The 13,377-nt window shown below is 43.4% G+C and overlaps 1 protein-coding gene across 1 annotated transcript in view; it reads left to right on the top strand.

The window, feature by feature from the left end:
- Positions 1–13,377, top strand: part of LOC140728447 (probable aminopeptidase NPEPL1) — a 50,688-nt gene that overhangs the window by 29,450 nt on the left and 7,861 nt on the right. Inside the window, exons 6-7 of the mRNA XM_073047181.1 lie at positions 159–301; positions 3,320–3,397. Coding sequence (XP_072903282.1) covers positions 159–301; positions 3,320–3,397 — 221 coding nt within the window. The remainder of the gene's footprint in view (positions 1–158; positions 302–3,319; positions 3,398–13,377) is intronic.

Below are 13,377 nucleotides of genomic sequence, written 5' to 3'. Positions count from 1 at the left end.
CTTGATTTTGATTTCATTGAATGTTGTTGCAATATTTAAAATGCAGATCTGGACTGCAAAGTTTATTGGACCATATTTCTGCCTTTTTAACATATATATTAGAGATTCATTTTCTTTCATTAGGCATTTATTCCATTTGTATTTAATTGGCTGTTCAGGCATTTATGGAGTTGGAAAAGCTGCAGTGAACCCTCCTGCGCTTGCAATACTTAGTCATACGCCAGAGGATGCTACGCAAACTATAGCCTGGGTCGGCAAGGGTATCGTTTATGATACCGGTGGTCTCAGCATCAAATCAAAGGTGATGTGATGTTACTTTTCACTTATGTTTGTATTGTACCTAATTTACAGTGAACAAATATGATGTAATTGCTAAATGCATATCTCACTTTAAATTTATAAAAGTAAATATGAGTAAGATTGAGGTCTGATGTATCTTGATTCTCTTTAAACATCATATGTATGGCATCAGTTAGTCTCACGAGACCATGGATTTGCGCCTGGCAAGGCTTCTCCAGGGTGCAGGCCTGGGCAAGGTTGTGTGGGAGACCGGCTGTAGCCCAAGCAGCATGTCTCCCCTCTTCTCGCCACCGATGTTGTCCAAGGGAAGGGCAAGGGCCGATACAGCTTGGCACCAGTGTCGTTGCAGGGGTTGCCAGAACGAGTTTGAAGACAATATCGGACTGCCTTAGGGACTCCAGCTCCAGATTTGTTCTCAGAGCAAACACATGAAGTCACGGGGGCAAAGTACAAACTCCTTACAGACAGCAGCGGGTTAAGTAGGTGGTTTTGAACTGGTACAAAAACCATGGATTGAGAAGACCATTCGACCATAAGAAATAGGAGCAGAATTGGGCCCTTTGGCCCATTGAATCTGCTCTGCCAATTCATCATGGCTGAACCAATTTCCTCTCAGCCGCAATCTCCTGCCTCCCCCCCACCCCCCAATCCCTTCATACCCTGACCAATCAAGAATCTTATCAACCTCTGCCTTAAATATACGTGAAGACTTGGCCTCTACAAAAAGCTTCTTGTGTCGTTGATTTGGAGGAGGTAACTATCTATGGATATGTTTCTTGCATACCCTATATAATTTACAAGGAATTTCTGTGATGGCTTTTTCTGCATATCTTAAAATATATTTCAGAATATCACAGTTAGCCCATAATCATCCAATTGGATGAACTACTTTAGTGTAGTGAACTGTGAATTTTCAGGCACTGCTTCTGCAGATACCTTTCAGTACAAATTTTGTATTTGGTCAATAAACAGGAAATGGTAAAAATACTCAATTACTTGGGCGGCATCTGTAAAACCAAATGTTCAAACTCTGAAGGAGGTCTTTGGACTGAAATGTTCACTATTTCTATTTTCATGGACTGGCTAACCCAATTAGAATTTATTTAGTCTTACATTTACTAATAACTCTTCAAAAATAAGAAACTTTTAATTATTAACAACTGATAAGTAAACTGGATTGTATGAAGGAGTGAATACTTGAGGTAATCAATTGTCATAACTTAACCATTTGACATATTGACATTCCAGGTTCGAATATTGCCTTGACACTCTGAAATGGTTTCTTGATCCAGAATGAATCTTTTATTAGTTTTGATGCACTTGATCTCCCTTTATTAAGACTGTACTCCAAAACAATATCAATATTGTTGTGTTAAAATCTCTTAATGGAGTAGTAGTGGAAACAATTTAAAACCCATCAGGTTTACCTTTAAAGAAGCTTGTCTTCTGTTGTGGCCAGATGATAATATGCTGCACTATTACAATTATGACTCTAACCAGATTCCAGTATCTGCAATCTCTTGTGGCCCTATTAACATTTTGGCTGCTTTTATACTGTACTTTGTAACTAACTAAAAACACAAAATGCTGGCAGAACTCAGCAGGCCAGACAGCATCTATGGGAGGAAGTAGTGACGATGTTTCAGGCCAAAACCCTTCATCAGGAGTGAAGTAACATGGGATGGTTGGGGGGGGGGGATAAAGTAGAGAGCTAGGAAGTGATAGGCTGGAGAGAAATGGGCTAGGGGAAGGTGGAGAATTATGGGAAATAAAAGAGAAAGAAAGGTAGGGCTGGGGGGAGATTATAGTGAGGGGGGAAAAAGAGAGAGAGAACCAGACTAAAATAATAGATAGTGATGGGGGTAAGAGGGGGCAGGGGTATCAATGGAGGTCTGTGAGTTGAATGTTCATGCCGGCAGGTAGGAGGCTACCTAGGCGGGTGATAAGGTATTGCTCCATCGACCTGCGTGTGGTCTCATCTTGACGGTAGAGGAGGCCATGGACAGACATGTCAGAGTGGGAGTGGTTTGTGGGATTGAAGTGTGTGGCCACAGGGAGATCCCGCCACTGCTGGAGGGCTGAGTGCCGGTGTTCGGCGAAACAGTCTCCCAGTCTGCGGCGGGTCTCCCCAATGTATAAATGGCCACATCGGGAGCACCGGATACAGTATATCACCCCAATTGACTCGCAAGTGAAGTGGTGCCTCACCTGAAAGGACTGTCTGGGCCTAGGATGGTGGTGAGGGAAGAAGTGTGGGGCCAGGTGTAGCACTTCTTCCGTTTGCAGGGATGAGTGCCCGGAGGGAGGTCGGTGGGGAGGGATGGGGGGGATGAATGGTCAAAGGAGTCGCATAGGAAAGCTGAGAGTGGGGAGGGGGAGGGGAAGATGTGGCTGGTGGTGGGATCACGTAGGAGGTGGCGGAAGTTACGGAGGATTATACGTTGGATCTGTAGGCTGGTAGGGTGATGGGTGAGGACCGAGAGACTCTATCCCTGGTGGGCTGGCGGGGGGTTGGGGTGAGGGCAGAGGTGCGTGAAATACGGGAGACGCGATGGAGGGCAGAGTTGATAGTGGACGAAGGGAAGCCCCTTTCTTTAAAAAAGGAAGACATCTCCTTTGTCCTAGAATGAAAGGCCTCATCCTGAGAGCAGATGCGGCGGAATTGAGAGAAAGGGATAGCATTTTTGCAGGAGACAGGGTGGGAGGAGGAATAGTCTAGGTAGCTGTGGGAGTTAGTAGGTTTGTAGTAGACGTCGGTGGATAGGCTGTCTCCAGAGATAGAAACAGAAAGATCTAGAAAGGGGAGGGAGGTGTCGGAAATAGACCAGGTGAATTTGAGGGCGGGGTGAAAGTTGGAGGCGAAGTTAATGAAGTCGACGAGCTCAGCATGTTTGCAGGAAGCAGCGCCGATGCAGTCGTCGATATAACGTAAGAACTATTTGTAATAATAGTTTGTAACTAACTATTGAGTTCTGATGTTTTTAAAATGATTGAGAATTCCATTTGCCTTATTTTGTAGTCACAGATGACAGGGATGAAGAGAGGTTGTGGAGGAGCCGCTGCTGTCCTTGGAGCCTTCCGAGCAGCAGTGAAACAGGTAGGCAGATGTAACATTTTCCATTTCTGGCAGTAGGTCATCAGAGCAAGTTTTTCTGAAAAGCAGATTTTTATAAATTTTGATTTATAGAAGTTGTGCCAGTTCTTTCTTTGTATTTCTTTTCCGATGCTGCTTATTGCTGGACATAGCTAAACTGGGCCCATATTTTTAAGAGAAGTGCTTTTAGAATGCTGGATACAGGGTTATTAGCTTCCAAAGTTGTATAGGTTCTTGGATTGTTAAGGGCATGGACATTGAATTTCCTAAATTCAGGTAATCCTCACCTCTAGTGTGTTTTTTACTCCTCCTTATCCCCTCTTTCTGATTCTCCTCCAGACCCCTGTATTAGTTTCCTTCATACCTCCTCTTATCTAGTTCTTATCAGGTTACAACACTGGTAACCTTTGTGATCCTCATGCAGCTGTCTCCATCTTCACTCTTCCCAATTCCCATTGATTCCATTTCCCTCTTATATTTTTCTCTCTGTCATCATATTGCCTTTGATTCCCAATTCAATCCATCCTGTTCCCTTGCCTAACTCCATTGGCCCATTATTCTTAACTCACCTGTCTCCAATATTGTCACTCTCCTTTAGAATGACTACATCCCCTCTCTACTCATAGCTGTGATGCAGGGTTTCAACTTGAAACATTGACTTTCCTTCTCCTAACTCCCCCTCCCTCCACCATCCTCAACATATTCTCCACAGGGCCATAAGACATAGGAGCAGAATTAGGCTGTTTGGCCCGTTGAGTTTGTTCCACTATTTTAACATGGCTATTCCATCTTCTTCTCAACCCCACTCTCCTACTTTTTCCCCATAACCTTTCACGCCTAATCAAGAACCTATTGACATCTGTCTTAAATACACCAAATGCCCTCCACAGTTGCCTGTGGCAATGAATAAACATTCTAAATGCTCGTCCCTCTATTCTGAGGCTGTTCCCTCTGGACCTCGAGTCACCCACCATAGAAAACATCCTCCCCACATCTACTCTCGAAATGAATGCTAACATTGCATTTGCCTTCCTCACCACTGACTCAACCTGCAAATTACCATTTGGGGAATCCTGCACAAGGACTCCCAAGTCCCTTTGCACCTCAGATTTTTGAATTTTCTCCCCATTTAGAAAACAATTTGCGCTTTTATTCTTTCTACCGAAGCACGATTGTACGCCTCGCAACACTGTATTCCATCTGTCACTTTGCCTATTTTCTCAATCTGTCAACGTCCTTCTGCAGACTCCCTGCTTCCTCGACACTACTTGCCCCATCACCTACCTTCATATTATATGCAAACTTGGCTACAACGCCGTCAATTCCATTATCGAAAGCACTGACATACAATATAAAAAGAAGCAGTCCCAACACCAACCCTTATGGAACACCACTAGTCACTGAATGTCAATCAGAAGGGGCTCCCTTTATTCCCATTCTGCCTCCTGCTGATCAGTCAATCCTCTATCCATGCTAGTATCTTTCCTGTTATACCATAGGCTTTTATCTTGCTGAGCAACTTCATGTGTGGCATTTTGTTAAAGACCTTCTGAAAATCCATGTGCATGTGTTAACTTTTGTCTATTTTGTCATGTAGTCAAAGTACCTTGAAACTACATACTCAACAGTCGACTCCAACATCTTCTCAACCACTGAGGTCAGGCTAACTGGCCTACAATTTCCTTTCTTCTGCCCCCCTCCCTTATTGAAAAGTGGCATAACATTTGCAATTTTCCAGTCCTCTGGAACCTGCCAGAATCTAGTGATTCTTGAAAGATCATTACTAATGCCTCCACAATCTTGTCAGCTACCTCTTTCAGAAACCTGGGGTGTGATCGATCTGATCCAGGTGACTTATTTACCTTCAGCCCTTTCAGCTTCCCTATAACCTTTTCCTTAATAATAGCAACTGCAGTCTCCTCTGCCCCTCCCTTGAACTTCCAGCATACTGCTGGTGTCATCCACTGTGAAGACTGAGGCAAGATAATTATTCAGTTTGTCCGCCATTTCCTTGTCCCCAATTATTACATCTCCAATGTTATTTTGCAACAGCCTTATGTCTACTCTCACCTCTCTTTTATTCTTGATTTATCTGAAAACCGTTTTGGTATCCTGTTGATATTATTGGCTAGCTTATCATCATATATCATCTTTTCCCCTATTATGCCCTTTTTAGTTGCCTTTTGTTAGTTTTTAAAAGCTTCTGAATCCTCTAACTTCCCACTATTTGCTCTATTTATGGCATCCCTTTTGCTTTTATGTTGGCGCTGACTTCCCTTGTCAGCCCCCATTGCATCATTCTGCTTTTAGAATACTACTTGGGAATGTATCCTGCATTTTCAGAATTGCTCCCGGGTTTTCAAAGTTTGCAGAGAGATTTAGGCCAGTTAGAAGAGTGGGCTAAATGATGGCAGATGGAGTTTAATGCTGAGAAGTGTGAGGTGCTACATTTTGGTAGGAATAATCCAAATAGGACATACGTGGTAAATGGTAGGGCATTGAAGAATGCAGTAGAACAGAGTGATCTAGGAATAATGGTGCATAGTTCCCTGAAGGTGGAATCTCATGTGGATAGGGTGATGAAGAAAGCTTTTGGTATGTTGGCCTTTATAAATCAGAGCATTGTGTATAGGAGTTGGGATGTAATGTTCAAATTGTACAAGGCATTGGTAAGGCCGAATTTGGAGTATTGTCTACAGTTCTGGTCACTGAATTATAGGAAAGATGTCAACAAAATAGAGAGAGTACAGAGAAGATTTACTAGAATGTTACCTGGGTTTCAGCACCTGAGTTACAGGGAAAGATTGAACAGGTTAGGTCTTTATTCTTTGGAGTGTAGAAGGTTTGAGGGGGGACGATAGAGGTATTTAAAATTATGAGGGGGATAAGGGTAACATGAGGGGGAATTTCTTTACTCAGAGAGGGGTAGCTGTGTGGAATGAGCTTCCAGTAGAAGTAGTAGAGGCAGGTTCGGTATTGTCATTTAAAGCAAAATTGGATAGGTATATAGACAGGAAAGGAATGGAGGGTTATGGGCTGAGTGCAGGTCAGTGGGATTAGGTGAGAGTAAGCGTTCAGCGTGGACTAGAAGGGCCGAGATGGCCTGCTTCCGTGCTGTAATTGTTATATGGTTATAAATGCTGGCCATTGGTGCTCTGCTATCGTCCCTGCTAGTGTCCCCTTCCAACTAACTTTGGCCAGCTCTTCTCTCATGCCTCAGTAATATCCTTTACTCCACTGTAATGCTGATACATCTGACTTTAGCTTCTCCCTCTCAAACTGCAGGGTGAATTCTATCAGTGTGATCACTATTTCCCAAGGTTTCCTTTACCTTAAGCTCTCTAATCAAATCCAGTTCATTACACAACGCCCAATCCAGAATAGCTGATCCCCTGGTGGGCTCAACCACAAGCTGTTCTGAAAAGCCATCATGTAGGGATTCTACAAATTCTCTCTCTTGGGATCCAGTACCAACTTGATTTTCCCTCATGACTATCGTAACATTATTTTTTAAAATGCCTTTTCTATCTCCCATTGTAACTTGTAGCCCACATCCTGGTTACGGTTCAGAGGCCTGTATATAGGTCCCATCAGGGTCCTTTTACCCTTGCAGTTTCTTAACTCTATCTACAGTGATTGTACATTTTCTGATCTTATGTCACTTCTAAGGATTTGATTTTGATTTTTTTTTTACCAGCAGAACCACACTATTCCCTCTGCCTACTTGCCTGTCCTTTCAATACTATTTGTACCCTTGGGTGTTAAGCTCCCAACTATAATCTTCTTCAGCCACAACTCAGTGTTGTCCACAATGTCATACCTGTCAATCTCTAACTGCACTACAAGATCACCTACCTTATCCTGTATACTGCACGCATTTAAATCTAACAGCTTCACTCCTGTATCCGTCACCTTTTATGATTCTACACTGAAGCTTATCCCACTTACTGCAATTTTCCCCAGTCATCCACCTGTCCTTGCTGACAGTCTCATTATACCCCGCTTCTGCTTGTTAACCAACAGCCCTGTCCTCAGCCCTATCGCTCCATTTACCATCCCTCTGCCAAACTAATTTAAACCCTCCCCAGGAGCTCTAGTAAACCTGCCTTCAGGGATATTGGTTCCACTTGGGTTCAGGTATAACCTGTCCCTTTTGTACATTAGAGATCACAATGATGCAGAAATTGAAACCCTGCTCCCTGCACCATTTTCTCAGCCATACATTCATCTGCCAAATCATCCTATTCTTATCCTCACTGGCGTGTGGCACACAGCAATCCAGCAATCTACTCTGGAGGTCCTGCATTTCAGCTTTCTACCCAGCTACCTAAATTCTCTATTCAGGACCTCCTTGCTTTTCCTACCTATGACATTATATGTACCAAGGCTCTCTTCCTTTAAAATGTTGTGGTCCCAATTTGAGATGTCTCTGACCCTGGCACCTGGGAGGTAACATACCATCCAGGAGTCTATATCACATCTAAAGAATCTTGTGTCTCCTCCTCTGTGGAATCCCTCTTGCAGTCCTCCTTTCCCACCCAGTGCCAGAATCGGTCACTACAGCTCCTGCCCACGCCCGGTAGGCCATTCCACTCAACAGTATCCAAAATAGTGTACTTATTATTGAGAGGTACTCTGTACTGCCTGCCCATTTCCCTTGCCCCTCCTGACAGTCACTCAATTACTTACCACTTGTGACTTAGGAGTGACTATCTCCCTGTAGCTCCCTCAGTTTCCCATATGAGCTGAAGGTCACCAAGCTGGTTGGCATTGAGCAGTTAGGTCAAAGGGCCCATTTCTGTGCCTGGCTCTCCATTAGACTGTTAGGCTAGATTTATCGACAATGTTAGAGCACGTGGAAAACTGGCAAGCTATAACTTACGAGGTACCACAGAATTCTGTTATTCACAGTCAATGTCAACCAGATCCCTTAGGGGACCAAAATATCATATTTTAAGTTTGTGGACAATACTAACTAGTATGGAAGAAGATGTAAAGAAGCTTCTAGAGAATGTGAACAAGCTAAATGGTCAAAACATGGCAGCTGGAAGGTAATGTGCAGATGGTGCCCCAGTAAGTTGAAGGGTGTGTGGGATCTGGAACCTAGGTGATTTGGAAGGGGTCTCAAGAACCAGAGCCCTGGGGAGTTTGAAGAGAACATGGTAAATATTATCTGGTGAAGAAAGCAGCTGAAACAACTGGATTACAAAATGGTCACAGCAGACTATTGAAGTTTTAGTGCATCGACAGCACTCATCCACAATTAATTAAAACTTGCTCAATATTGGGGAATTGCTGCTGATTTTTTTCTTTTGTAACACTTCTAAGCAGCACCAGTTTTGCATGGAAAATAAGCCTCGAGTCTTAAAAGGATAAATAATTAAATAGTGGACGTCTGGGGATTTTGATATAAGATTATGTTGTAACTTGTTTTGAATCCGGTTTTAAATCTCTGAATAAATGAATCCTAGGATAAATAGTTGGGTAATAGCTTATTTCTTTCTACCATTATGTAATATCTGGATGCCATTAAATAAATTAAGTTTTAGAAAATGTATTTTGAATCTCATTGAGAATCTTTTGAAAATAGTATAGTTCAAGAAATCACCTACGGTAATTGCATTCAGATCGTTCTGCTGCAATATCACTTTGTTGTAACTGACCTCTGTGAACGATTTCTGTGTTAACACCATTCTTTTAGAGGCTATTTTAAATTTGTTACTATTTCAATACCAGCTAAGCAACCTATTTAATATTCACCATATATTCTTCCATAAACTTGAAGAGATCTGCCAAACCTATGTTTACTTGACTAGCTTTCCAGTCAAGTAGATGATTTGGATGAGAGAATTTATGGATTTGTGGCTTGAAGAAAGGTGGAAGGGCAAGTAGTGTTGAGGAAGCAAGGAGACTGCAAAAGGACTTAAACTGTTTGGGAGAATGAAAAAAAAAAGTGGCAGATGGTATAGAAGTAGGGAAGTGTAAGGTCGTTTTGATAGAAGGAATAAAGGCATAAACTATTTTCTAAATGGGGGAAAAAAATTCAAAAATCAGAGCTGTAAAGGGACTTGGGCGTCCTTGTGCAGGATTCCCTAAAAGTTAACTGTCAGATTGAGTTGGTGGTAAGGAAAGCAAATGTTAGTGTTCATTAGTGGGTGAGTAAACTAATAGTCCAGGAATAGTAGGCACAGCCTCAAAATAGAGAGACGTCCATTCAGAACAGTGATGATTAAGTATTTCTTTAGGCAGAGGGTAGTGAGTCTGTGGAATTCATTGCCACAGATGGCTGTGGAGGCCAAGTCATTGAGTATATTTAAATTGGAGGTTGATAGGTTCTTGATGAGTCAGGGCATCAAAGGTTACAGGGAAGAGAATTAAGAAGAGTTAAGGCAGGAGAATGGGATTGAAAGAGTTAATAAATTAGTCATGATGGAATGGCAGAGCACACTTGATGGGCCAAATGGCCTAATTCTGCTCCGACAGCTCTGTGCAAAATCTTATGTACATGTAAAGAAAATCTGTAAAGTGAAGATGCTTTCAAAAATAATGTACTGAGAAGTTAATAAATATCAAAAAATACTGTAAAGACTAGTAAACAGTAAAAATAAATCAAATCAATATTTGGTGAGCAACCTTTGCCTTCAGTTCTCTTATGTACACTGTTGTGCAGTTTTATAAGAAAATCGAATGATAGTTTTTTTCCCCAAGCATCTTGGAAAGCTTGCCTCAGTTCTTCTGCAGACTATGGTTGTATCACTTGCATCTGTCTGTCCAGGTATTCCCCAGTATCCTCAATAATGTTGAGATAGGGCTCTATGGAGGCCATTCCATCTATTGCAGAATTCCTTCTTGTTCTTTTTGCTGGATTGTTTTTGACCTTGGCTGTATGTTTGGGGTCATTGTCCTGCTGCAGAATGAAGCTGGTATTGTGTGATGGCTGAGAATCTGCTTGTATTTCTCAGCACTGAGGATCCTATTAGGGCTGACAGATCATCAGCAATGCAGCCCCAAATCTGCAAGGAAACTTTGCTATGTTTTACTGTTGACTGCAGGCACTCATCCATGTAGTGCTCACCAGCTCCTCTGTAGATAAACTGCCCCTTGTTTGAGCCAAAAATTTTCAATTTTGACTCGTCAATCCAGAGCACTTGCTGCCATTTTTCAGCACCCCAGTCCCTGTTTTCTCGTGTGTGGGTGAGTCTTGGCTTTGTTTCTACTTTGGAGGAATGGCTTTATGGCAGCAACTCTTCCATGAAGACCAATTCTAACAAGGTAGCTTTGGACTGTAAGAGGAGTGTACTTGGGTTCCTTTGATTTCTGTAAGTTTAGAGCTGACAGTAGTTCTTCTGATTTAGAGGGGACATCAGTTTGAAGTATTTCTCATCTGGTGCACTCAGTTTCTGAGGCCAACCACTGTGTTTCTGGCACTCAACTTTGCCCATTTCTTTGTGCTTCTGCAGAAGAGCTAGGATAGCACATTTTAACTTATGTCTGTTGTGAAATTTCTGCTTGGGAGAAACCCTTGCTGATGGAGGATGGCCAGCTTGTGTCTTGTGGTCAAGTTTTTATTTGAAATGTGGCTTATTGATATATTACTTTAACGAAATACAAAACTTCCTCTGTAAATTTAATTATTTTAGAAAATGAATATTTGTAAATCGAAACTTCGTTCTTTTCTCCTGACACACTAACGCAGAAGACAAAAAAAACATCTAAAACAAAAAATATATAAAAACCTGGGGTGCTTAAGATTTGTACACAGTACTGTATGCCTTATGGTCAGGCTTTGTACGTGTTTATAATTAAATTACTCTGCATTTTGTTGTCCAAATAATACTGTTTATCTCTGGACTAAGTATTTTTTAATCATATGGCATATTTGTTTCAGTTCAGTTCATTTTTTTTGATTCGGAACAAGAAGGCAGCGGGAGAGCACCTAAGGATTTCCAGCGGGAAGACATTTTGAGTTCTTGGGGGAAGAGAGAGGCCAGACTGCGCAGGCGCGTGACATCAGCCAGTTGAGCGCGAACAGTTTAAAAAGGCAGCCATATCCAGTGGGCAGCGTTGGGAGCGGGCAGCAAAGTGAAAGGGCTTTGGCTCCACGGGCTTCGGCAGTAACGGGACGAGGTGAGGCAGTTGTTGATTGCTAAAGGAGGTAGTACGTGTATGAGGCCTGTTTTCTGTGGTTGGTGTCAGATGTGGGAGGTCCTGGGGTCTCCTGGCATCCTGGATGGCCACATCTGCACCCGGTGCATCGAGATGCAACTCCTTAGGGAACTGGAGCTGCAGCTCGATGACCTTCGTCTGGTCAGGGAGAGTGAGGAGGTGATAGAGATGAGTTACAGGCAGGTGGTCACTCCCGGGCCATGGGGGACAGAGAAATGGGTCACAGTCAGGAGAGGGATGGGGAAGAGTCAGGTACTAGAGAGTACCCCTGTGGCTGTACCCCTTGACAATAAGTACTCCTGTTTGAGTACTGTTGGGGGGGACAGCCTACCTGGAGGAAGCGACAGTGGCCATGCCTCTGGCACAGAGTCTGGCCCTGTGGCTCAGAAGGGTAGGGAAAGGAAGAGGAAGGCAGTAGTGATAGGAGACTCTATAGTCAGGGGTTCAGACAGGTGATTCTGTGGACGCAGGAAAGAAACTCGGATGGTAGTTTGCCGCCCAGGTGCCAGGGTCCGGGATGTTTCTGATTGTATCCAAGATATCCTGCGGTGCGAGGGAGAGCAGCCAGAGGTCGTGGTACATATTGGTACCAATGACATAGGTAGGAAAAGGGAAGAGGTCCTGAAAGAAGACTACAGGGAGTTAGGAAGGAAGTTGAAAACCAGGACCTCAAAGGTAGTAATCTTGGGATTACTGCCTGTGCCACGTGACAGTGAGAATAGGAATAGAATAAGCTGGAGGATAAATGTGTGGCTGAGGGATTGGAGCAGGGGGCAGGTTTTCAGATTTTTGGGACCTCTTTTGGGGCGGGTGTGACCTGTACAAAAAGGATGGGTTGCACTTGAATCCCAGAGGGACCAATATCCTGGCGGGCAGGTTTGATAGAGCTGTTGGGGAGGGTTTAAACTAGTTTGGCAGGGGGTGGGAATCAGAATGTGAGTGCAGGGATTAAGGTAGAAGGACAAGGGCATGATGCTAAGAGTTCTGAGTTGATGAGGAAGGACAGGCAGGGGTCAGAACATAATTGTAGCCAGTTAAAGGGGTTGAAATGTGTCTATTTCAATGCTAGGAGTATTAGGAACAAGGAAGATGAACTTAGAGCATGGATTAGTACGTGGAACTACGATGTTGTGGCCATAATTGAAACTTGGTTGGAGGAAGGGCAGGATTGGATGATGCAGGTCCCGGGGTTCAGGTGTTTTAAAAGAAATCGGATGGGAGGTAGAAAAGGGGGGGGGGGAGTGGCATTGCTGGTCAGGGATGGTATCACGGCTATAGAAAGGGAGGACGATGCAGAAGGAGTGTCCATGGAGTCAGTCTGGGTGGAAGTCAGAAATAGGAAGGGATCAATCACTGTGCTCTATAGGCCCCCAAATAGCCCTCGGGACACCGAGAAGCAGATAAGCAGGCAGATTTTAGAATGGTGCAGGAAATACAGGGTAGTAGTTATGGGAGATTTCAACTTCTCTCATATTGACTGGTACCTCCTGAGTGCAAGGGGGATAGATGGGGCTGAATTTGTCAGGTGTGTTCAAGAGGGATTCCTGACACAGTATGTGGACCGGCCGATGAGAGGAGAGTCTATACTGGATCTAGTTCTGGGTAATGAACCTGGTCAGGTGACAGATCTTTTGGTGCGGGAGCATTTTGGTGAGAGTGACCACAACTCCCTTAGCTTCAGCATAGCTATGGAAAGGGATAAAATCAGACGAAATGGTAAAGTGCTTAACTGGGGAAGGGCTAACTTTGAAGGGATGAGGCAGGAACTAGCGAGAGTAAATTGGAAACAGATGTTCAAAGGGGAAAGCACAGAAGTA

The sequence above is a fragment of the Hemitrygon akajei genome, chromosome 1 (genome assembly GCF_048418815.1).
Source record: "Hemitrygon akajei chromosome 1, sHemAka1.3, whole genome shotgun sequence".
Taxonomy (NCBI): Eukaryota; Metazoa; Chordata; class Chondrichthyes; order Myliobatiformes; family Dasyatidae; genus Hemitrygon; species Hemitrygon akajei.
Note: the sequence above shows the minus strand (reverse complement) of the source record. Positions and strands in the feature narration are given on the sequence as shown.